This window comes from Oncorhynchus masou, chromosome 22, assembly GCF_036934945.1.
Source record: "Oncorhynchus masou masou isolate Uvic2021 chromosome 22, UVic_Omas_1.1, whole genome shotgun sequence".
NCBI classification, from domain to species: domain Eukaryota; kingdom Metazoa; phylum Chordata; class Actinopteri; order Salmoniformes; family Salmonidae; genus Oncorhynchus; species Oncorhynchus masou.
In genome coordinates, this window is record NC_088233.1 from 35,519,995 (window position 1) to 35,547,121 (window position 27,127).

Below are 27,127 nucleotides of genomic sequence, written 5' to 3' on the forward strand. Positions count from 1 at the left end.
TGTGTCCATGTATGGCTTTGTTTGTGAGTGTGTGTGTGTGTGGTGTGTGAGGTTGGACCTATTAGTGAGTAGTAAACCCAGTGGTCTCGGCTTCAGTAGGGGCTCTTTGATGTTTTCACGGTCCTCTCAGTAGGGTCAGGGATAAAATGGACTAACCTTCATTAAGGAGACAGGAAATACATGAAGCTTGAAATAATGGGGACCAAATGCTACTTTGGGCTATGTTCTAATGTCACTCATGTTAAAAACACATCTTATTTGTCACGTGCTTCGTATACAGGTGTAGACTAACAGTGAAATGCTTACAACTGCTCATTGTCAGGCTAACAACATACAGTAGATGCAAACAACATACAAGCATTTCTATTCCCACTTGACTATCGCTCTATGTAATCATAGAAAGTAGAGATGAATAGCTTTTCCTGTTCTCTTCTGACCTGTCCTGTGACAGATACCCTGTCACTGCCTGGATACTGCTCTCACTGTGTTTCCACGGTAACGCAGTCACGTCCATTCAAATGAATAGGTTGGAGAGAGCAGAGACAGACCTAAGTGTTGTGTTGCCAGGAGATGCTGAAGAAAGATTGTGGCGTTTTATGTGGGGACTGTAGATAAACACACAGAAAGAGAGAGTTGCAGAGAGAGGAGTAGAGAGTGGTGCTCCCAGCCACTCACGCCCTGCCCAGTCATGGCAGCTATGTGTGGCATGCATCCCAGGCCTGTGGGGTTGTTGAGGGGGTCTTTGCGGATTAGTGGTTGGGGGCTCCCTGTCTCCAGGAGTACTGTACCCCAGTCCTGCCAGGCTCACCAGGCTGAACCACACTGGCCCGGGGCATGCCACATGCCGGAGAGCTCCGACACAAATGTGGAGTTAATTAGGCTCTGATTAATCCTGCAGCCTGGACCAGGGAACCAGGGATATGGGGCTGTAAATCTACCACCCTGCGTCAGCGTCTCAACCCCCAACACTGACTCTGCTACAGCCAGGCTTTACTTCTCTGCTCCCATTTACTGCTGCTGCTGCTGGGAGGGATACCAGCTCTCATCTGGGTCACACACCAGCTGCTTTGAAAATGTTAGGTTAAACAACCTTATGTCTGAGGGAGGATTAAAACCTTATTTTAGAGCATGCTCGGAATTTAAACCCACTACTATACTACTATATATAGCTGACGTGGTCTGTTGGAACCTTGTCACATACATTTATAAATGTGCAGTTTACCGTGTACATATAGGATAAAATTACTACCTTTCGGACAGCTTCGATTGACCCTTATTTGACCTTTCCTCTGTCCTGTTATCTGTGCTCTGTGTCTAACCTGTACTGTGTCCAAGCCACATTGCCTCCCACTCTCTCTCCGCCATCTTGGAGTGGGCGGCGGTGCAGATGAGTTCTCTCTTCTCTGGCAGCCACATCACACTCCAGCTGAGGACCCCGGAGCTGGGTTGCCATGACGCAGCTGCAGCCTGCCATGCCCTGTGCTGCGCTGGGACGGGAGCTGACATCACAGCTGATCATGCCTGTAACCTGTGCAGCTGCGAGGCAGGGGCAACACTCCCCAGTCCCTCAGCCATGTAGGGGAAAAGATGAGGAAAATAACATTGAAAAGAGAGGCTTGGAGGGAGTGTCATCATCTTCTGAACAACTGAATGATTCCTCCATGCCAGCAGGACACAGAGTGCCCCCCATCCCCCCCCTACACATCCCTCTATCCCCCTGTACAAAAAAAGGAATGTTCGCAGCTTGTGCCACAGATGGCCTCCCATCAGGCTGAGATGGGGGAGATGGTGGGGGGGTATGTGGAGGAATTTTCCTGCGAGGTCGGCCACCTAATCCTCATGAAGATAAAAAGATTAAGTTACTTCAACTCCCCTCAGCGTTTGGACTTTGACCCTTTTTGTGCAATAGCACTCAGAGCTTTGTTATTCATGGTCTAGTCAGGGCACTGTGTTAACTTTACAACACTCTCACGCTGCATGTGAACTGAAATGGGCTTCCTCTGGGAGTAACAGAAACACACATCAGTAGATTCAGACTGCATTTTCTACCAAAACATAAATCTCATTGAATTCTCCTAATGATAGGTATGAAATTATGATTATTAGGTTGCTGGTAACACCTTATCTAAGGTGTTTGAATCTACTGTAGGTGTTTAAATGTGGTCATTTGTACCTCTGTTGGTAAAGCATGGTGCTTGTAACTTCAGGGTCGTGAGTTTGAGTCCCGGTACCACCCACATGTAAAATGTATGCAGGAAGTCACTTTGGAAAAAAGTGTCTGCTAAATGGTGTTTATAAGCATCAACAAGTTCTTATGGTATGGGTATAAAAGAAGACAACAATCTGAGTTAAATGTTCAAACGTGAGCAGTTTCATTTTAAAACAGGTGAGCAGTTTCATTTTAAAACATGTGAGCAGTTTCATTTTAAAACATGTGAGCAGTTTCATTTTAAAACATGTGAGCAGTTTCATTTTAAAACATGTGAGCAGTTTCATTTTAAAACATGTGACATCCAACGTGGAATATTAATCTTCGTACTCTGACCTTTGTTCACTTGAAAGACCACATCACAAGGCTTTATTTGTCTTTCCTATTGCAGGTGGACTGGAAAAAACCCTTGTGTTCTGAAACGATCTGAACAGACAGACATGGTGTCAGCTGGGTTAGGGGTCAGTGGACTGTGGGTGGTGGGGGGGTCTACAGTCTGTTCCTCTCCTTGGGGTGACCTCTGTTCCAACAGACAGACCTTATGGCCAACTGCCAGCCCAGTGAAGCAGTGAGGGCTCAGGTCAGAGCGGCACCGCTCCCTATTGTTCCACAACCTCAATGTCTCCTCGTCTTTTAGTGACATCATTATTATGACCTGATAGAATGTTGTGACAGCTGGCTGCTGGGTGTTGTTGTCCCCCCCCCCCCCACTCCCATTGACAGAAGCCTTTCAACACTATTGATGAGGACTTGGCTAAGAGCCAAAGCCCATATGTGCCCCCGTGCCCTCCCCTCTCCAACACCTTCCTCATTGATAATTCACACTATTGATCACCATTAGTTATGCAGTTCATGGCCTCAGAGGGATCCTCCATTAACGTAGATGAGGTTAAGGGCCGGCTAAGGAGGTCATTGATAGGGCTGGCTCGTTACCATGTGATCAATTACCAAAAACCAATAATGTTGCCTTCTAATCTTTTTAATAGCTTATGGAGGATCTGTCGATAAGAGCCAGGTTAAGTGATAGATATCTGACTCTCACTTACTGCTGTCAATAGTAGTGTGATGCGCCCAGGAACATGATGGTGTGTGTGATCCATATTTCTGTAGTCTGTTTACATTCATGTGAACCAGAAAAACATGCCAGACAATACACAAGTCAAGAATAATAATTATGAATAAACTCAGAATGACATGTTGTCAGTAGTGCTTGCATATTCCATCCTGTCACCCATTTAGCACAAAGTAACAGGTATGTAAGTCGCTCTGGATAAGAGCGTCTGCCAAATGACTTAAATGTAAATGTATGTTGTTACTATGCTGTTGTAAAAGGTAGGTGTTCTTTAGCTCAAGTGGAGCATACAGTACATGTTATGATCTGATCTATATCTCAGTATGAGAGGAGAATGAGTGTTTTGTGGTAGAGAAGGCTGCAGAGGAGGCTGTGCGATATTGTCCTAGGATGTGTTAGATGAAACACCTGCTGTGTTTCTTAAACGTGTGTGAAGCTGGCTAGCTCTGTGGAGAATGGGTTGTCTGGAGAGACGAGGAATTGAAGGCAGGGAAAGGAGGAGAAAGAAAAGGGGGGAGAGGGAGGGAGGGAGTTTGATGTATGGAGAGATTCAAATATGACTTTGATTCAGTTGATTTCATTTGTTCTGGGGTTTTTCCTTAGTCCTATTTCAGTTTATAGGCTGTCAGTTAAAGACATCTACTCAATTTCTTTAGACACTGGTTCTGAATGAATGGGGAACTAAGGGAAGCTGTAGGGGAGGAGATGGAGGAAGGATACAGGGATGAGACATATTAACAGAGGCAGATTGTCAGATTTATTTAATGGGCAATGGCTTAATTACCCGTTTAGCTGGGCTGTCACCTTTCAAGTGGCAGGCAGCCTGACTGGGAGAGCAAATATTATTAGAGGATCCGGGCGAGTTGTGACGTTTCATTAGCAAATAATGTGATTGGTTTCTTAAATCCCAGTCCAGCAGGCTACTGAGGTAACCTCCACAAAGTAGAGCCAGAGAAGGGGAGCAGAATCAACAGCAAAGGCAGGTGCATGAGGGTGCGTGCAATTTGTGTATGCAAGTGTTTACAGTTGAAGTCGGAAGTTTACATACACCTTAGCCAAAATCATTTAAACTCAGTTTTTCACAATTCCGGACATTTAATCCTAGTAAAAATTCCCTGTCTTAGAAATGTGAAACATCAGAATAATAGCAGAGTGAATGATTTCTTTCAGCTTTATTAGATTTTACATTTATTCCCAGTGTGTCAGACGTTTACATACACTCAATTAGTATTTGGTAGCATTGCCTTTACATTGTTTAACTTGGGTCAAACGTTTCAGGTAGCCTTCCACAAGCTTCCCACAATAAGTTGGGTGAATTATGGTCCAGTCCTCCTGACAGAGCTGGTGAAACTGAGTCAGGTTTGTAGGCCTCCTTGCTTGCACACGCTTTTCAGTTCTGCCCACATATTTTATATAGGATTGAGGTCAGGGCTTTGTGATGGCTACTCCAATACCTTGACTTTGTTGTCCTTAAGCCATTTTGCCACAACTTTGGAAGTTTGCTTGGGGTCATTGTCCATTTGGAAGACCCATTTGCGACCAAGCTTTAACTTCCTAACTGATGTCTTGAGATGTTGCTTCAATATATCCACATAATTTTCCTCCTTCATGATGCCATCTATTTTGTGAAGTTCACCAGTCGCTCCTGCAGCAAAGCACCCCCACAACATGATGCTGCCACCCCTACAACATGATGCTGCCACCCCTGTGTTTCACGGTTGGGATGGTGTTCTTTGGCTTGCAAGCCTCCACCTTTTTCCTCCAAACATAACGATGGTCATTATGGCCAAACAGTTCTATTTTAGACCAGAGGACATTTCTCCAAAAAGTACAATCTTTGTCCCCATGTGCAGCTGCAAACCATAGTCTGGCTTTTTTATGGCGGTTTGGGAGCAGTGGCTTCTTCCTTGCTGAGTGGCCTTTTAGGTTATGTTGATACAGAACTTGTTTTCCTGTGGATATAGATACTTTTGTGCCTGTTTTGTCCAGCATCTTCACAAGGTCCTTTGCTGTTGATCTGTGATTGATTTATACTTTTCGCACCAAATGCATTCATCTCTAGGAGACAGAACGCGTCTCCTTCCTGAACGGTATGAAGGCTGCGTGGTCCCATGGTGTTTATCCTTGCGTACTATTGTTTGCACAGATGAACGTGGTACCTTCAGGCGTTTGGAAATTGCTCCCAAGGATGAACCAGACTTGTGGAGGTCTACATTGTTTTTCTAAAGTCTTGGCTGATTTCTTTTGATTTTCCGATGATGTCAAGCAAAGAGGCACTGAGTTTGAAGGTAGACCTTGAAATACATCCACAGATACACCTCCAATTGACTCAAATGATGTCAATTAGCCAATCAGAAGCTGTTTAAAGGCACAGTCAACTTAGTGTATGTAAACTTCTGACCCACTGGAATTGTGATACAGTGAATTATAAATGAAATAATCTGTCTGTAAACAATTGTTCGGAAAATTACTTGTGTCATTCACAAAGTAGATGTCCTAACTATAGTTTGTTAGCAAGAAATTTGTGGAGTGGTTGAACAACGAGTTTTAATGACTCCAACCTAAGTGTATGTAAACTTCCGACTTCAACTGTATATGTGTATTTGTTCATCTGACTATCTAAAATGGACAATGGATTTATTTTAGTGAATGTGAATTCATATATCGATTACTATTGCTGCATTATAAACTTGGGTGGTATCCAGAATGTCATACCTTCATACTGGCCTTGTGCCACACAGGGATATTTGGTAATACCGGCACTGAACACAAAGGCCACTATTTTCAAACCCCACTTAGCAATGCTAACAAGTGCATGTAAAATCCCATATAGAATGCTAACTAAATGCTACAGTCGCTGACTGAAACTATTTGCAGGACAGACGTCCCAGCTTATAACATTTTACACGTAACTCAAAAATGCTACTCACAGTTTGCTGCACACACAAAACAAATATTAGACAGCAAGGCTCTTGATCCAGGAGGGGATTCTCTGCTGTTACCAAGTGAAGCTTCATTTTGGAAGAAGCTAGCCACTTAGCTAGATAGCAAACTAACTACAAAATTAGCAAACCAGATGCACAACTGCAGAGCATTTAGAACATTTTAGACAGTTAACTTAATAGTTTTAAGATATCTAACTGGCAAACATATAGTTTTGAAATCCATACTGTAACTATACTGAACAAAAATATAAACGAAACATCTAGAATTTCAACGATTTTACTGAGTTACAGTTCATATAAGGAAATCAGTCAATTGAAATAAATAAATTATTCCCTAATCTATGGATTTCACATGACTGTGCAGGGGCGCAGCCATGGGTGGTTCTGGGAGGGTATCTCCATTGGGGAGCCAGGCCCAGCCAATCAGAATGAGTTTTTCCCCACAAAAGGGCTTTATTACAGACAGAAATACTCCTCTGTTTCATCAGCTGCTTGAATGGCTGGTCTCAGACGATCCCACAGGTGAAGAAGCCGGATGTGCAGGCTAGCGTGGTTACATTTGGTCTGCGGGGTGAGGCCGGTTGAACGTACTGCCAAATTCTCTGAAACAACGTTGGAGGTTGCTTATGGTAGAGAAATTAACATTAAATTATCCTGCAACAGCCCAAGTGGACATTCCTGCAGTCAGTGTGCCAATTGCACTCTCCCTCAACTTGAGACATATTGTGTTGTGTGACAAACTACCAGTGACTCGCTCAGTAGGGAAGTGGTCAGATGACGCAGATGCTACACTACAGGACTGTTTTTCTCTAGCACAGACTGGAATATGTTCCAAGATTCATCCAATGGCATTGAGGAATATATCACCTCAGTCACAGGCATCATCAATAAGTACATCGACGACATTGTCCCCACAGTGACTGTACGTACATATCCCAACCAGAAGCCATGGATTACAGGCAACATCCGCACCGAGCTAAAAGCTAGAGCTGCAGCTTTCAAGGAGTGGGACACTAATCCGGACGCTTATAAGAAATCTTGCTATGCCCTCAGACGAACCATCAAACAGGCAAACCGTCAATACAGGACTAAGATTGAATCCAACTACACCGGCTCGACACTCGTCGGATGTGGCAGAGCTTGCAAACTATTACGGACTACAAAGGGAAATCCAACTGCGAGCTGCCCAGTGACGCGAGCCTACCAGATGAGCTAAATGCTTTTTATGCTCTCTTCGAGGCAAGCAACACTGAAGCATGCATGAGAGCATCAGCTGTTCCGGACGTGTGATAACGCTCTCCGTAGTAAGCATTTAATGGTAAAGTCTACAATTGTGTGTATTCGGCGCATGTGAAAAATACAATTTGATTTGATTTGATTTTAGAGTGACTGGGGACTAATCTTAAGCTTCATAATGAAAAAATATATGGCAGGTGTAATGAAGAATGTGATTTTCTTTTTCTCATAACATATAGCACAAGTTGCTACAAATATACACTACCATTCAAAAGTTTGGCCTTGTTTTTGAAAGAAAAGCACATTTTGTTGTCCATTAAAATAACATAACATTGATCAGAAATACAGTGTAGACATTGTTAATGTTGTAAATGACTATTGTAGTTGGAAACGGCAGATTTTTAATGGAATATCTACATAGGCGTACATAGGCCCATTATCAGCAACCATCACTCCTGTGTTCCAATGTCACATTGTGTTAGCTAATCCAAGTTTATCCAAGTCTGTATAGTTAGTATCAGTGAGGTTTTTGTATTGTATAGTGTTTTTAGGGCTTCTTTGCCCATGCCCAATGTCATTCCATTATGTTGTATGGATTGTGGCTTGGCTGTATCTAATCCAGTGTCTATCAGTCAGACTGGAGAAATCCACTTCCTCTGTCACTGTGTCATGCTAATCACGGCCCTTTGATCCTGGTCCTCATCAGCTGAACACTAACATGCATCTGCATGGGCTCCAATGCTTCCTTTGTCAGCCAGGCTGAGATATTGACGGCCTATAGGGAGCAGTCCCTCCCCTCGTTCCTCACTGGGGTGTCCAGAGGGGATGTGGGGTGTCTGGCAGTGAGGGGATCAGCTAGAGAGAAGGGGGGATGGGACCAGGGGAACCTGTCAGAACTCTGTGAAGTTATCGCCTCTGAAACCCGTAGTAAGCTAGGCATGACTGCTTCAGTGACGTCTAGAGATCTCCTCAGCTTGCTTCTGCATGTTTAGTTTTGCCCTTGTCTGGCACTGAAAAGAGACAGGCTAGCAGACACGACCAGAACTACACACCCTTACTGTAGCCTAGGCTCCAGAGGAAAGGACCAGGGATACTTTCAGTTTTTTTGGAAATGGGATTGACTGCGCTCGTGTGTGTGTTTACTCATAACCCCAAATCCCGCGGTTATATCCGCTGAGTGGGCGGGATTAGGGTCATGAAATATTGTGTGGATGAAGGGCGGGTGTGTGGGTGGGTGGCGGGCAGGCTGAATTAAGAGAAAACAATGCATGAAAAAATCCATACATGTATAATTTTTGTGCAATTCATATCTATAGGCTACATTGATGTTTTTCTGTCATCTTTTTTTCTGTCATTAGTGCGTAAGCCTCGCTGTACGTGTGCCAAATACACACCAATCGCCAAATATTATATCCACTGAGGCAAAAATTACACTAAACAGAGAACAGTACAGTGCATTTTCTATATTTACAACATAAACAGTACTAGTCAAAAGTTTGGACACACCTACTCATTCAAAGGTTTTCTTAATTTTTTTGAACGTTCTACATTGTAGAATAATTGTGAAGACATCACAACTGTTAAACAAATGAAAATATATTTTATAGTTTAGATTCTTCAAAGTAGGCACCCTCTACCATGATGACAGCTTTGCACACTCTTGGCATTCTCTCAACCAGCTTCACCTGGAATGATTTTCCAACAGTATTGAAGGAGTTCCCACATATCCTGAGCACTTGTTGGCTGCTTTTCCTTCACTCTGCAGTCCAACTCATCCCAAACCATCTCAATTGGGTTGAGGTCAGGTGATTGTGGAGGCCAGGTCATCTGATGCAGCACTCCATCACTCTCCTTATTTGTCAAATAGCCCTTACACAGCCTGGAGGTGTTGAGTCATTATCCTGTTGAAAAACAAATGATAGTCCCACTAAGCGCGAACCAGATGGGATGGGCATATCGCAGCAGAATGCTGTGGTAGCCGTGCTGGTTAAGTGTGCCTTGAATTCTAAATAAATAACCGACATTGTCACCAGCAAAGCACCCCCACACATCACACCGCCTCCTCAATGCTTCATGGTGGGAACCACACATGTTCACCTACTCTGCCTCTCACAAAGACACGGCGGTTGGAACCAAAAATCTCAAATTTGGACTCATCAGACCAAAGGACAGATGTCCACCGGTCTAATGTCTATTGCTCATGTTTCTTGGCCCAATTAAGTCTCTTCTTCTTATTGGTGTCCTTTAATAGCTGTTTCTTTGCAGCAATTCAACCATGAAGGTTGAATCAGGCTCCTCTGAACAGTGATGTGGAGATACGCGTCTGTTACTTGAACTCTGTGAAGCATTTATTTGGGCTGCAATTTCTGAGACTGGTAACTCTAATTAACCTATCCTCTGCAGAAGAGGTAACTCTGGGTCTTCATTTCCTGTGGCGGACCTCATGAGAGCCAGTTTCATCATAATCGCTTGATGGTTTTTGCGACTGCCCTCGAAGAAACTTTCAAAGTTCTTGAAATGTGCCTGATTGACTGACCTTCATGTCTTAAAGTAATGATGGACGGTCATTTCTCTTTGTTTATTTGAGCTGTTCTTACCATAATGTGGACTTGGTCTTTTACCAAATAGGGCTATCTTCTGTATACCACCCCTACCTTGTCACAACACAATTGATTTGCTCAAACACATTAATAAGAAGGAAAGGAATTCCACATATTAACAAGGCACACCTGTTAATTGAAATGCATTCCACGTGACTACCTCATGAAGCTGGTTGAGGGAATGCCAAGAGTGTGAAAAGCTGTCAAGGCAAAGGGTGTCTAATTTGAAGAATTTTAAATGTAACATATATTTTGATTTGTTTAACACTTTCATGATTCCATGTGTTATTTCATAGTCTTGATGTCTTAACTAATTTCTACAATGTAGAAAATAGTCAAAATAAAGAAAAACCCATGAATGAGTAGGTGTGTCCAAACTTTCGACTGGTACTGTAGTTGGGAGGTTGCAAACGGTTTATTACCACTGGTGTGTGTGCAGGCATGTGTGTGTGATTGGACTGCTATTTTCCTCTCCCATCAGTAGTGAAGGCAGAAGCAGCAGTGTATCTGTAGCTGGGAGTAGATAATCAGAGATTTCCCCAGTGCCCTGATTGGGAGAGAGATAACATTCCTTATCTGTGTGATTCCATAGCCCTTGCCTGCAGGGGATCGATAGCAGGGCCAGATTAAAGGAAGTGAGAGGAGAGGAGAAAGACACACACACACAGCCAGAGGTGCTCAGATAGACTTCCAAGGAGCACTGATGCAGGACATTATGTGGTGGTGACATGACATGATATGGTCCTGATAGGAAGCGCTAATGATTTGATTTTCAATATCCTGTGATGTATTGAATACTAAATCTGAGTACTAGTTTGGATGGACACTTATGTTCCAGTTACTGTCTCTGTATTGAAAGCAGCCAGTGTGCTGTTATCAGTCAGTCTGTTTTCATTTCCCAGGCCCAGACAGTTGACATAACACTGAGACTATAATACTGTGGGTAAATAGGCAGACAATAGGACAGGCGTTGTTCCCACACTGACCTGCCAAGACCTCCATTCTGTTTTTACTGTCTCTGGGGTTAATCCAGACCCTGACTCTGTTACAGGCTGTTTTGGCTCCTCACTGTGGGTCAGGGGAATTTCATTAAGAGTCTTGAGTGGATATAATGTGTTCTCTCCTGTTATCCTCTACGGATCATCAACTAGATTCAGCCGTGGGACAATGTTTTCTTGAGTGGAAGGTCAGGGGGCCAGAACATAACTACCAATTAGTAGTAGACTGCAAAACGCCCAAACAGATGGAATATTTCACTAAAACATTATAATTTCAAACCTTGTGTAATGCTCCGGGTGTCGTGGGTGTGGAGTCAAATGCAGGAGACAGAGAGTTCAATGCTGTGCGTCTTTAATAGCACCAACGCACCACAGGGTGCTCACAATAGTTACGTTCCCAAACACAGGGAATCAAAATGTACAACAAAAAATACACGACCAAGTACTAACACGTACCTCTACAACAGAGCCGAAGGTTACACTGAAATAATCCCGCACAACAACCAGGCGGGCCGGCTGTCTAATAAAGACAAACTAATTAAACATAAACAGGTGCTACCACTAAACATACAAGGAGGGGGAGGAAAGACAATCAGTGGCAGCTAATAGGCCGGTGACAACGACCGCCGAGCGCCACCCGCCCGGGAAAGGGAACCACCCTCGGTCAGACTCGTGACACCTTGCTTACATTTGTACATGATCACGTACACTGAATGTTCATTGCAATTGGAACACCTGCTCTTTCCATGACACAGACTGACCAGGTGAATCAAGGTGAAAGCTATTATCCCTTATTAATGTCATTTGTTAAATCAGGTTAAAGAAGGATTTTTAAGCCTTGAGACAATTGAGACATTGATTGTGTATGTGTGCCATTCAGAGGGTAAATAGGCAGGACAAAAGATTTAGGTGCCAGGCACAATGGTTTGAGTGTGTCAAGAACTGCAACATTGCTGGGTTTTTCACATTCAACAGATTCCCATGTGTATCAAGAACACTTTGAACACTTTGAACACCTTGTAGAGTCCCAGATGGATTGAGACTGTTCTGAAGGCGAAGGGGGGTGTTCTATTGTTTGTACAGTCAGTGTATATCTCTCTGTTATGTGTGGAAATACTTTGGAACAGAAGAGCATTGAAATCACTTGGAGCTGATTTGCTGGTGTTTTTACACTCTTTTATAAAGTACAGTTGAAGTAGGAAGTTTACATACACTTAGGTTGGAGTCATTAAAACACGGTTTTCAACCACTCCACAAATTTCGTGTTAATTTCTTGTTATAGTTTTGGCAAGTCGGTTAGGACATCTACTTTGTGACACAAGTAATTTTTCCAACAATTGTTTACAGACATTTTATTTAACTTATAATTCACTGTATCACAATTCCAGTGGGTCAGAAGTTTACATACACTAAGAGTGATTTGCTGCAGGAGGGGCTGGTGCACTCCCCAAAATAGATTGCATCACGAGGGAGGAAAATTATGTGGATATATTGAAGCAACATCTCAAGACATCAGTCAGGAAGTTAAAACTTGGTCGCAAATGGGTCTTCCAAATGGACAGTGACCCCCAAGTATACTTCCAAAGTTGTGGCAAAATGGCTTAAGGACAACAAAGTCAAGCTATTGGAGTGGCCATCACAAAGCCCTGACCTCAATCCTATAGAAAAATTGTGGGCAGAACTGAAAAAGCGCGTGTGAGCAAGGAGGCCTACAAACCTGACTCGGAGGAATGGGCCAAAATTCACCCAACTTATTGTGGGACGCTTGTGGAAGGCTACCCGAAATGTTTGACCCAAGTAAAAGGCAATGCTACCAAATACTAATTGAGTATATGTACACTTCTGACCCACTGGGAATGTGATGAAACACATAAAAGCTGAAATAAATAATACTCTCTACTATTATTCTGACGTTTCACATTCTTAAAATAAAGTGGTGATCCTAACTGACCTAAAACAGGGCATTTTTACTAGGTTTGAATGCCAGGAATTGTGAAAAACTGAGTTTAAATGCATTAGGCTAAGGTGTATGTAAACTTCCGACTTCAACTGTACATAAGCTTTAAAGATGCATCAATTTGCTAAAATCTTCTAAGGGACCATTTCACTAACCTCATGCCTCTCTCGCTCTCCGTCAGGTGGTGGTGCCGACGCGGGTGGGCCAGGTGTATGTGTATGACACGGGAAAGTCGGAGCAGGATGAGTATGATGTCCCTCCCAGACACACGCCTCCCTCCCAGCAGTCACAGGATATTTATGACGTTCCCCCAACCCGCGCCCAGTACAGCCAACAGGTGAGGAGTCAGCTAGTCTCTGTCTCTGTCTCCCCATCTCCCTCTCAATTTCAATTAAATTTGCTTTATTGGCATGACGTAACAATGTACATATTGCCAAAGCTTACTTTTGATATTTACAATATAAAAATAATAAGAATCAAAATTGTCAAGGGACTACAGTAACAACTATAACCAAAGGTCAAAATAACCATCCATTGAACAATAACAATAAGCATACAGTAGAGGACATGTGCAGGTTGATTGGTCTGTCAGATACTGTCCCTCATCTTATGACAGGCAGCAATGTTGTGCGCTGCCAACCCACAGCTCTCTGCGTCCTCCCCAAACAGGACGGGTAGCCTACTCTCAGAGGTCTTTGAAACCTTGAATAAGGGTTTCAAATTTGGGTAAATGACAGTCTCTAATTGTTTTATATTTTTGACATTTTGTCAAAAATGCAGCTCCATCTCATGTTCTGCTGTTGTGCAGTGGTTGCACAGCCTTTCCTCTGCAGGGAGCCAGGTTTTCCTGCGTCTACCCTTCTCAATGGCAAGTCTGTGCTCACTGAGCCTGTACTTTGTCAACGTTTTTCTTGGGTTCTGATCAGTAACCATGGTCAAATTGTTTGCCATGGTGTACTGTCGATTTAGGGCAAGACAGCACTGCATTGTGCTTGTGTTTCCCAATAATTGATTGTGTTGTAATTTGTTTAATTCTGATTGATTGGATGTTCTGGTCCTGATGCTTCAGTGTGTTAGTAGAACAGGTTTGTGAACTCAGCCCCAGGACTAGCTGGATGAGGGGACTCTTTTCTTTGCTCAGCTCTTTGCATTGCAGGGCTTGGTAATAATATGAGAGGGGGTCACTGTATTTTAGATGTTTCCAAAACTGAATTGCTCTTTTTTGAGTTTTTATTATTAGTGATATTGGCCTAATTCTGCCCTACATGCATTGTTTGTAGTTTTCCTCTGGACGTGAAGGAGAATCTTACATTAAATTAAATAAATCTTTAATTTTAATAGGTATTTCAATTTGAATTTGTTTTTTAATGGCGTAGAATGTCCTGTATGCTTTCTCTCTCAGTTCATTCACTGCCTCATCTCTCTCTCTCTCACCTGTATTTATGTTCAAATGCTGCACTCTCCCGCTTCTCTAGTATACAGTAATACACCCACATACAGACACAAATCACTGAAGATACAATTTCTCATCTTCCATATCATCAGCAATTGAGCCACACTAGTCTTGACCTCTTACCCTTGACCACCCCAGTGATGGTGGTGTCCTGTGTATGAGGGGGTGTAGTATTCATGTCCTCTCACTGTCCTGCCTCGCCACTTATTGTCTCTGATGTCACTGAAGTAATTTCGTCCCCTCCACAAGATGGATGGCTATTTTTCCTCTCTGCTGGCTTAGACACACTTCCTGACTCGACTGGTCATCTTTCTACGAAGTGTCTCATTAACCTCTCATTAATATCTGATGTATTGGGAATATTAAACCTCTCTCTCTCTCGATCTCTCTCTCTCTCTCCCTCTCTCTATCTCTCTCCCTCTCTCTCCCCTCTCTGTCTCTCTCTCTCTCTGTCTCTCTCCCTCCCTCTCTCTGTCTCTCTCTCTCTCTGTCCCTCTCTCCCTCTCTATCTGTCTCTCTCTCCCTCTGTCCCTCTCTCCCTCTCTCTCTCCCTCACTCTCTGTCTCTCCCTCTCTCTCTGTCTCTGTCTCTCTCTCCCTCTCTCTCCCCCTCTCTCTCTGTCTATCTCTTTCTCTGTCCCTCTCTCTCCCTCTCTCTCTGTCTCTCTCACTCTCTTTGTGTGTTTAAACCCACGGCAGCTCTGGGATTCCACATTTATTTTTAGAGGAGGTCATACATTACTAGCAGGGGAAGTAGATATTTCATTGTCTGGAGGCGTTAGAAAAAGGTTGTATTTTTCCACAAAGCACCGTGAGCAGCGTGTCCTGAGCTGCATGCGCTCTGGATCGGAAGGTGAACCCACTTCCTGTGTCATCCATCCATCCTCACTCACACACACACACAGACAGACACACAGACACACAGACACACAGACGCACAGGCGGCACACATACACACACAGGCTCCTGAAGCAGATAGAGAAACACACAGCCATTCCCTCTACTGACATCATCTATTCCCAAAACAAGTCACATGCATTCAAGCACAACATATCAGGACAAATGGCTGCAAGACATGGTGAAAGAGAGGGAAAGAGAACCAGCTGGAGGGAGGAGAGAATGAGGGAAAGAGAACCAGCTGGAGGGAGGAGAGAATGAGGGAAAGAGAACCAGCTGGAGGGAGGAGAGAATGAGGGAAAGAGAACCAGCTGGAGGGAGGAGAGAATGAGGGAAAGAGAACCAGCTGGAGGGAGGAGAAAATGAGGGAAAGAGAACCAGCTGGAGGGAGGAGAGAATGAAGGAAAGAGAACCAGCTGGAGGGAGGAGAGAATGAGGGAAAGAGAACCAGCTGGAGGGAGGAGAGAATGAGGGAAAGAGAACCAGCTAGAGGGTGGAGAGAATGAGGGAAAGAGAACCAGCTGGAGGGAGGAGAGAATGAGGGAAAGAGAACCAGCTGGAGGGAGGAGAGAATGAAGGAAAGAGAACCAGTTGGGGGAGAAGAGAATGAAGGAAAGAGAACCAGCTGGAGGGAGGAGAGAATGAGGGAAAGAGAACCAGCTGGAGGGAGGAGAGAATGAAGGAAAGAGAACCAGTTGGGGGGAGAAGAGAATGAAGGAAAGAGAACCAGCTGGAGGGAGGAGAGAATGAGGGAAAGAGAACCAGCTGGAGGGAGGAGAGAATGAGGGAAAGAGAACCAGCTGTAGGGAGGAGAGAATGAGGGAAAGAGAACCAGTTGGGGGGAGAAGAGAATGAAGGAAAGAGAACCAGCTGGAGGGAGGAGAGAATGAGGGAAAGAGAACCAGCTGTAGGGAGGAGAGAATGAGGGAAAGAGAACCAGCTAGAGGGTGGAGAGAATGAGGGAAAGAGAACCAGCTGGAGGGAGGAGAGAATGGAAAGAGAGGAAAAGCTGTTTGACAGCGTCAGAAAGAGTATAGTGCTGGGACTGGAGGGATATCATTGCATTCAAGTTCAGATAGCAGGCCTAAGATCAGTCAGTGGGTTCTGTGGACAATCCAATGGGCCCTGGCTTTGGTTTTCTGCTGAAAGGAGTAACACAACCATCTCATTTTCACTCCAAACTGTCTGCGATCAGATCAGTGTACCCACTGAATACCAACTCCAAACAACATCGCATGAATTCAAGATTCTGACAAAGTGTTTTGGCAAGGTGCCCAATGGTTGTGAAGGTGGATTTGGTATTCATACTGTCGTCCCTCTTGCCTCCTCCCTCTGTCACTCTAATTCCCCAAAGGCCCGGGGAACAGATTGTATCACATTGTTTGTGCAGAATTATAATTGCTAATCTGTTTGTTTGGAGACAGTCACATGGCGAGAGATGGGAGTGCAATTTTCTGTGTGTTATTAGGGGTTCAGGATTGGATGGAGGAGTTGGCTTGTCCGTCTGCTGCTGTTTGCTGTCAGGTCATAGAGAAACGAGGATGAAGTTGAATCTTAGATACCACTTACTCTGTTCCTCCTCAGGTGCAATGCTCATTGACAACCAGCTAGCAGATAATCCTGCCTCAGCATCATAAACTTTAGAGAGTGTCTCTTGTCAGACCCTGGAAGTAGATTGGGTTGTGTGTTTGTGAATGTACGTGTGTGTCACACATGGTGCATCAATCTGATGTTTATTATCAACAAAGATCTTTTTAATACAGCCAATAACCTAAAAGCTGTAGCTTTAAACTGCCCTCTAAAACTCATCACCAATCTCATTGACTTGGTGACTTCCATCATCACCTATATACACTGAACAAAAATATAAACGCAACATGTAAAGTGTTGGTCCCATGTTTCATGAGCTGAAATACAATATCCCAGAAATATTCCATACACAGAAACATTTTATTTCTCTAAACATATGTGCAGAAATGTATTTTCATCCCTGTTAGTGAGCATTTTTCCTTTGCCAATATAATCCATCCACCATCCATCCATGGCACATCAAGAAGCTGATTAAACTGCATCTTCATTGCACAGGTGCACCTTGTGCTGGGAACAATAAAATGCCACTATAAAATGTGCTGTTTTGTCACACAACACAATGCCACAGATGTATCAAGTTTTGAGAGAGCGTGCAATTGGCCTGCTGTGTCACGTGTGCTCACTCTGCGGCCTCTAGGTCACCAAGCTGCTCATTAAGGTAGTCCTAAAGGTTTTTAGGGTGTGTCTTTTAAGTGTTTGGACTGCAGCCACTGACTTGTTTTCTGGTCCACGCCCTTACTTGTTTTAAAAGGTATCTGTGACCAACAGATGCATATCTGTATTCCAGTCATGTGAAATCCATAGATTAGGGCCTAATGGATGAATTTAATTAACTGCTTTCCTCATATGAACTGTAACTCAGTAAAATCTTTGAAATTGTTGCATGTTTATATTTTTGTTCAGTGTACTTGTGAAATACTCTACTAATCAAAGCTGTAAAAGTAGTGTGCAAAACAACAGAGGTTTCATGGGCTGGAGAGAGAGAGAGAGAGACAGGACTTTCGCTGCTGCAGGGCAGTGTGTTCCAGAAGTTTACTCATACAAGACTGACGGCAAAGTTAATTCCCTTGCCGCTGCTCCAGGCTGAAGTGCATTATGGGATTGTATTGACTTTAACAGTGCCTTAGAAAAGAGTGTTTTTGCAATAGGCATCCTCTCAACACACATTCTGCAGCATTGTTGCAGAAATATCTCCACATTATTTTGAATGTTGCATTTTGTGGGCATCACACACATATCCTAATAGTTTTCATACATGTCCTACCGTGGAGAATGTATGCACAACTTTGCCTGCCTACATATCCACATTGCTCCGGGCCAACTGATGTTTTTTTCTCCACAATGAGTCTGGATTTGCCTCCCTCCCATATGATTTCTAGAATGTAAACACATTCTGACTGTTCTGATTTGTCCCAGAAACTGATGGGTTGGGCCAGAGCCGGCTTACATGATACTCTGATTGGTTAGATTTGTTGGAGACCATCCAATCGCTAATGAATTTGTTTTGTACGGTGCCCCTCATTTTGAAGTCAAACAACGACTTCAGGATGTCAGTTTCAGAATGAATGTAGAAATCGCTAGAGCGCGGAAATAAATTCAGGGGGAGTCGTCAGACAAGGCACAACTGACCAGTGTCACAGAGGTTTAGTCAGAACAGAGTTAGCACTGAGGTTAAGGTCTCTGCTGTATAAGAGATTCTCTTCAGTTGTTTCCAACTTTGGTCATGCTCCAGTCCATCCAGCTCCCTGTGTGCGTGTCAGGGCAGTCCCAGACAGGATGTGTGTCCTCTGTGTAGGAGTGGGAGAGATGGTCCTCATGTTGTGTGTGCCAGTGCCCTTACTGACCCCCTCTCAGCCTGCAGCCTCAATAATGCCTCCCTCCCTCCCCCCTTGTAGGGAAGGCAGTGGAGAAAAGAGGGGCCCCAGGGAGAGACGAGATTAGAGGACAAAGTGGGCAGAGTGTCTGGGTCCCTCCCGCCCTCCCCACCTCCTCCACATTAATCCAGCACGCCCTCAGAAGCTTGATTTAATTTGTTCCTCCCTTTTTAATATGCTCATAAATTGAGTCTGCTGCAGCTGTAACTGAGCTCTCATTGCTGATTGTATATTTATGTGTATGTCTGTATGTGTGCAAGTATGAACGTGTGTGTGTGTGTGTATGTATATATATCTGATGTGTGTTAATGTAAATTGTTCTTTATTGTGGGGTGTGTGTGTTTTACCTCTCTGTGTCCCCCCCCATCCAGGTGTATGACACACCCCCAATGGCGGTGAAAGGCCCCCCAGTGGTCAAGACATCTATGACACACCCCCCAGTGTGGACAAGAGCCAACTGCTCTCTCAGCAAACGGTGAGGCTGCAGCTACTGCACCACTAACACATCCTCTCTGTCTGTTGTTGTCGTAGAGGAGGGACACAGGGGGATACTCATCAGTCACAGTGGACTTTACCATCTGTACTTGATAGGTGGTGTCTTCTCCTTATCAGAATGTGTGTTTGACATCATTATGATGTCCTATGGCAGTGAGGTTAAGTACAGTGTGTGTTTGACGTTGCCTCTGTCTCCCTCCCAGGTGTACGACTTCCCCCCCTCCGTCAGCAAGGATGTTCCAGACGCTCCTATCAGGGAGGAGACCTATGACGTGCCCCCCCACTTTGCCAAGCTGAAGAGTCTGGAGAGCCAGAACCAGGGCTATCTGATCCCCGGTGGGCCTGAGCCCCCCATCCCTGAAGATGTGTACGATATCCCTCCCCCTCCCCTCACCGGAAAGCACCACCCAGACACCCACCTGGGTCAGGAGATCTACGACATCCCCGCCAGTCTGAAGAAGGGTGGACTCCATGACCCCCAGGATGTGTATGATTTCCCCCGCGAGCGGCCTGCAGGCGAGGACTCCATCTATGACATCCCCCCTCAGGTGGTGCGAGATGCGGGCGCCACAGAGGAGCTGACTGTCAGCTTCAAACGCCTGTCTGCCTCCAGCACGGGCAGCACCCGCAGCAACCTGTCCACCTCCTCTCTGGACATGGTGCCAGTCAGGGAGTCGGCGGTGCCCAGCCAGTCCGGCCCAGGGAAACTGTTGATCCTGGATCTAGATCAGGCCATGGAGCGCCTCTCCCGTCTGCAGCAGGGGGTGGAGGGCTCTGTCTCCCTCCTCATGTCCTTCATCAGTGGGAACTGGCGCAGCCCCACCCAGATGGAGGCCAACCTGCCAGCCATCAGGCAGGCGGTGGACAGGATGAGGGTGGCTGTCAGGGACCTGCTGGAGTTTGCCAGGGGGGCTGTGGCCAACTCTGCCCAGGCCACTGACCGCACGTTACAGGCCAAGCTGGGCAAGCAGGTGCAGAAGATGGAGGAGGCCTTCCAGGGCCTTGTCAAGTACAGCCAGGCTCTGGATGCTGTGGCCTGGGCCCCTTTTGCCCTGATGACGCCCTCAGCAGGCAGCAGTGGGGATGACCTGGACCGGCTGGTCATGTGTGCCCGGGGTGTGCCTGACGACACCAAACAGCTGGCCTCCTTTCTCCATGGCAACGCCTCGCTGCTCTTCAAAAGGACAAACAAGCAGCAGCAGCTTCCTCTGCCCCCCGTCCCCCATGCCGCTGATCTCATGGGTCAGATGACCAACAACAACATCTCAGCCTATCAGATGGGAGACGGGAGAGCCAACATTCAGTCCCGCCCCCTGCCGTCCCCGCCCAAGCTCACAGCCGAGGAGGAGACCCGTGACCGGCCGTACGAGACCACCGAGGAGGGATGGATGGAGGACTATGACTATGTGCATTTACAGGTAAAACCCCCTCTTATGAATCATCACACATTTATGTCCTCATTTATCAGTAGAGAATTAGTTTGGTGTATATTGGTACTCTGAATCAACAGCACCAGTACTTCCTCATAGCGGTACGGTGGTTCGGAACAATCAGCAACACTCTACATTAGCCCATGGATTATGTTAAGCATGTCGAGCCATGGTGTCTGTCTGTGTTCAATGATACGCCGGAGTGTGAGATGAGAGAGAGGATAGACTCCCGGTGTATCTCCATTTCCACACCACAGCCAGCAGATCAATGCCCCATACAAGGCTTCCCCATGTGGGCGACGCATACTCCCCCAGTGCACTGCTTCAGGTGTCATCATCAATTATCAATACTACATGTACAGGCGTGTTTCTCTACATACCCATCATACATCATCACCATCTCTGTCCATTGTTGCTGTTGTTGCCCTCACGTGCAGCAGTATTGTGGTTGTGAAAATGCAAGAGGAACAGATGATTTTAAGACGATATGATATCTTTGTGGGTGGCAGGTAGCCTTGCGGTAAGAGTGTTGAGCCAGTAACCAAAATGTTGCTAGTTCGAAGCCGACAAGGGGAAACCCTAACTTAACCCTAATTCTCCAGGGTTGCAGTTGATAATGGCAGAGCCTGGCCGTGACCCCACTCTCTGAGTTGGGATAGGCAAAAAAACACATTTCCAATTCACTCATACATATTAATACACACTTGTTCATGTGTGAAATAGGAAAAATATAAGCACCCACCAAATTATTATTATCTAAGAGACATTTATATATTCACTGTTTCAGTGCTTTGTGTGTGTGTAGCACACTAACATACAAACCCTGAATTCATGTGTCAACTACCCAGCAGAGCTGTTGTGTGTGGTCTGGTCTGATATGAGCTCATACTGCCCTCTGCTGATTAGGAGAATTATCACATGTTGAGTCAGACGGATCATTTTATATGGGTGATCCTTTCTTGATCCAGTAGAATTAAAATCCCATCCCAGCATTGTCTGAGCGTGTTTGTGTCTGTCTATGTGCTTGGAGCAGTAAGTTTACTCTTCTTTCCGTCCTTTGGTTTCCAGGGTAAGGAGGAGTTTGAGAAGAATCAGAGGCAATTATTAGAGAAAGGGACCAGACACAACAAAACCACACTGGAACAGCAGCAGGTGAGGATCTGTGGGTCTGTCAGTGAGCGAGTGGATGTGTAAATGACAGGCAGCCCAATTCTGATATTTGTTTTACTAATTGGTCTTTTTTGTGCCCGGTTTCCCAAAAGCATCTTAACTTCTTGGCGCACCCATCCCGTTAGCGGGATCATTTTCGTCAACATCCGCTGAATTGCAGAGCGCCAAATTCAAATTAAATTGCTAAAAATATTTAATTTTCATGAAATTACAAGTGCAATATAGCAAAACACAGCTTTGCTTGTTGGTAATCCACCTTGCGTGTCAGAGTTCAAAAAAGTTTTACAGCAAAAGCTATCCAAGCGTTTATGTTAGGACATCTCTCTCAGCAGACAAAACATTACAAACAGCTAGCAGCACAGTAGATTGGTAACGATAATCAGAAAAGCAATAAAATGAATCGCTTACCTTTGATGATCTTCGAATGTTTGCACTCACGAAACTCCCAGTTACACAATAAATGTTCCTTTTGTTCCATAAAGATTATTTTTATATCCAAAATACCTCTATTTGGTTGGCGCGTTTTGTTCAGAAATCCACAGGCTTGAGCGGTCACGACGGGGCAGACGAAAATTCCAAATAGTATCCGTAAAGTTCGTAGAAACATGTCAAACTTTTTTTATAATCAACCCTCAGGTTGTTTTTACAATAAATAATCAATAATATTTCAACCGGACCGTAGCTTTTTCAATAGGAGAGAGAGAGAAAATGTCTGCTCCAAGCTGTTGCGCATGCAAAACTCTGCTGGCACCCAGCCATCCACTGACGCGATGTGATCTTTCTCGCTCTCAGAATAAAAGCCTGAAACTATGCCTAAAGACTGTTCACACCATGTGGAAGCCACAGAGAAAGGAATCTGGTTGATATCCCCTTAAAAGGAGGGAAGGCATGCAATGGAACAGGGAGATTCGGTTCTCTTAGGCCTTGTTGGAAGAAAATAAATCCTTGTTGGATTTTCCTCAGGTTTTCACCTGCAATATCAGTTCTGTTATACTCACAGACAATATTTTGACCGTTTTGGAAACTTTACAGTGTTTTCTATCTTAATCTGACAATTTAATGCATATTCTAGATTCTGAGAAATAGGCAGTTTCAGTTGGGTACGTTTTTCATCCAAAAATCAAAATACTGCCCCCTACACTCAACAGGTTTAAGGCTAAATTCATCTTAGAACAATAGGAACTAATGGTTCTAACGATGAACTTAGCCTTAAAATGCTTTTGGGAAACCGGGCCCTGATCTTTTCACATCAGATCCATTTCAGAGCTGATCTGATTGGTCAAACGATCAATTGGTGAAAAAAATATCAGAATTGGGCTGCTTCTCTAAAAGCAGCCTTTGTCAATAATAAGGGAGTGTTTGGAAGGACATTATATGTGACTGTAGTGTTACATTGGTGTCTCAGAGGCTGAGCTTTCAGTCAGTTCATATGGGATGTTTACAGATCAGGCAGATATTTATTTACTCTCTTTGTTCCCATCTACTGCAGCTTAAACAGTTTGAGCGACTGGAGCAGGAAGTCAGCCGGCCAATCAACAACGATATCTCAGGCTGGACTCCGCCTCCCCACTACCCAACGGCCCAGCGGAGCAAGCTGAGCATGGGCGACCGGCAGCTGCTGCTCTTCTACTCGGAACAGTGTGAGGCCAACGTCACCACCCTCACCAACGCCATCGACGCCTTCTACTCCTCCATCAACAACAACCAGCCGCCCAAGATCTTTGTGGCTCACAGCAAGTTTGTCATCCTCAGCGCACACAAGCTGGTGTTCATCGGGGACACGCTCTCGCGACAGGTCAAGTCCCCAGAGGTGCGGGCGCATGTGGCCCAGCACAGTAACACACTGTGTGACAAACTCAAGGACATTGTAGTGAGCACCAAGACTGCAGCGCTGCAGTACCCGTCCCCCGGTGCGGCGCGAGACATGACGGAGAGGGTGAGGGAGCTGGCCGGCTGCACACAGCAGTTCCGCATGGCTCTGGGCCAGCTGGTGGCCATGTGAACCTCCGGTCCTGAGACACTGACATGGGAAGTTCACACTGGGACACACAGCACCCACACACCCAGTGGGTCACTGTCACAGACACATGGACCCTTCAACCTCCTCTTGTGCTTTTTATTTCAAAAAAGGACAACTATCTAACTGGGCTGGGCCAATGGTTGTAAATTAATCATTGTAAATATTTTAAGTTACTATTAGCCAGAAAAAAAAGTCAAAGAAAATGAACTTCCACTATATATATATATATGTTTTTGAGACCTGGAAAACATGATGTAGTCTTTAGACAATGTCCATTATTATTATTGTTGCTATACTGTAATTATTGCTCTGCTTATTATAATTGTTATCATTATTGTTATAATGCGTTGATTAAGGATGTTTACATTTCAAACACATTGTATGTATTACGTAATGCTGTTTTTCATCCCAGATGATCAAATATGGTGGATTTTGTTAAAGTAATGTACTTGTCAGGTGAGCTGTAGGATATGTTGACAGAAAATGAATAGCTTTCCTTGGAGCTGTCAAAGGAGGCTCGTGTGGGGATCGTGTTGTGAGTGTAAGGCATTCTGGGTAGGGGCTGGGAGGGAGAGGTTTCCCTGACAGTTAATAACATTCTCAGATATACTGCTGTCATGGGACAGGATTCATTTGAGTAGTTCTACATGCTAATTAAAATGCCCCAATTAGAAGACTGTCTTATAATACTATCTCTTCCTTTGAGATAGAAGTCAGAATGAAAAGAACAAACCTGATTTGGAGGTAAAAAATCTGAGGTTAAAATAAATATGAATTTACGTATTTTTTTCTGCATTACAACTTCCCTTGTTCTTCAAAAGCACAAGGCTTTATCCGTCTGTCTGCTGCTCCTAGAGTGCTTGTTGTATCACCACACTCTCCCAGACTCTCATAGTCCTGCATGCTCTCTGTGATGTAAAAAGGGTTGGTTTGGACTCCTCTGTGGCTCCACTGTTCTAGAAGTCGCCTGTGTTCCAGACCATGCTCTATGCTCACCTCATACAGGAATAACTCTGCTTTCCCTCCCCCTAGCACATCCTGGACAGCACCACTGCACCCTGCAGGCCAGGGAAACCCGCTGTGGGGGTAAAGGTGTGAGAAGTGCATTTGAATCATTAGCATACACTCAACACCCTTGTAAATTGATGAGCAAATTAGGGAGTGGTTGTTTGTGAGCCACATCTCTGAATTTTACCAAATGTATGTGTACACACACACACACACACACACACACACACACACACACACACACACACACACACACACACACACACACATAATATTGAAGGTAATGTCTGTTTGCATAACAGTAACCATTCTTGACACTTCAAATGACTCTGCAGCAGCTGTATCATATCCCCACTTCCGATAGCTGTACCAGAGGTATGTGAGTTAGCTTGGCCAGTGGGTGTGTTTTACTAGTTCTTGAGTCGTGGAGACATCTCCACATGAAGCAGAGGAATCTGCTGCCACTCCAGTTTCCATTGTCCAGTTTTCTAAAATCTGATTGGCTGTATTCCAAGTATCAGATTACATATTGTACTATAAAGCGCTGCAACATGTTGTTGTGGGTATAGTTGAAACCCCTATCAAGTAAAAATAATACCTTGAAAACAAAGCAGACTGGTATTTGTGGTGATGTTATTATGGTCTCAAATCTGTGTTTTATGATTTGAAATATATATGTTAAGGATATTGCATAACTGGAAAATATATGCTTAATATATTTTCATTAAAAAATAAACTTCAAACCTACTCTCTCTTTAAGAAGCTATGTGCTGTGAGTGAAATTGCATATACTAGACATGCTTAGTTAATTGTAAGATAATTGTCAGTAACTTCAGCACTAACACCAACTCCTGAGAGATATCTGATCTCCTTGTCAAGTGTGTCTCTACTTACCCTGGGGCGAAAGTTCATTAGAGTTACCAGCCTCAGAAATTGCAGCTCAAATAAATGCTTCACCGAGTTCAAGTAACAGTCACACCTCAACATCAACTGTTCAGAGGAGACTGCGTGAATCAGGCCTTTATGGTCGAATTGCTGCAAAGAAACCACTACTGAAGGACACCAATAAGAAGAAGAGACTTGCTAGGGCCAAGACACATGCGCAATGGACATTAGACCAGCGGAAATCTGTCCTTTGGTCTGATGAGTCCAAATTTGAGATTTTTGATTCCAAACACTGTGTCTTTGTGAGACGCAGAGAAGGTGAACGGATGATCTCTGCATGTGTGGTTCCCACCGTGAAACATGGAGGAGGAGGTGTGATGGTGTGGGGTGCTTTGCTGGTGACACTGTCTGTAATTTATTTAGAATTCAAGGCACATTTAACCAGCATGGCTACCACAGCATTCTGCAGCGATTTGCCATCCCATCTGGTTTGCGCTTAGAGGGACTATCATTTGTTTTTCAACAGGACAATGACCCAACACACCTCCAGGCTGCATAAGGAGTATTTAACCAATAAGGAGAGTGATGGAGTGCTGCATCAGATGACCTGGCCTCCACAATCACCCTACCTCAACCCAATTAAGATGGTTTGCGATGAATTGGACTGCAATGTGAAGGAAAAGCAGTCAACAAGTGCTCAGCATATGTGGGAATTTCTTCGACTGTTGGAAAATCATTCCATGTGAAGCTGGTTGAGAGTATGCAAAACTGTCATCAAGGCTACTTTGAAGAATCTAAACTATAAAATATAATTTGATTTGTTTAACACTTTTTGTGGTTACTACATGATTCCATATGTGTTATTTCATAGTTTTGATGTTTTAAACTATTATTCGACAATGTAGAAAATAGTCAAAGAAAGAAAAACAATTGAATGAGTAGGTGTGTCCAAACGTTTGACTGGTAAAGGTTTTGAGACTGCCAAAAGTTTTGAGAATGACACAAATATTAATTTTCACAAAGTCTGCTGCCTCAGTTTGTATGATGGCAATTTGCATATACTCCAGAATGTTATGAAGAGTGGTCAGATGAATTGCAACTAATTGCAAAGTCCCTCTTTGCCATGCAAATTAACTGAATCCCCCCAAAAACTTTTCCACAACATTTCAGCCCTACCTCAAAAGAACCAGCTGACATGTCAGTAATTCTCTCGTTAACACAGGCGTGAGTGTTGACGAGGACAAGGCTGGAGATCACTCTGTCATGCTGATTGAGTTTGAATAACAGAC

At 44.3% G+C, this 27,127-nt stretch overlaps 1 protein-coding gene across 1 annotated transcript in view; it reads left to right on the forward strand.

Annotated features, from left to right (window-relative positions):
- LOC135509394 (breast cancer anti-estrogen resistance protein 1-like) overlaps nt 1-25,715 on the forward strand; it is a 132,627-nt gene extending 106,912 nt beyond the window's left edge. The window contains 6 exon segments of the mRNA XM_064930023.1: nt 13,199-13,354; nt 19,202-19,234; nt 19,237-19,305; nt 19,529-20,743; nt 21,824-21,907; nt 23,415-25,715. Of these exon segments, the coding sequence (XP_064786095.1) occupies nt 13,199-13,354; nt 19,202-19,234; nt 19,237-19,305; nt 19,529-20,743; nt 21,824-21,907; nt 23,415-23,927 (2,070 nt within the window). The 3' untranslated portion in view covers nt 23,928-25,715.
- The last annotated feature ends 1,412 nt before the right edge of the window (nt 25,716-27,127 follow it).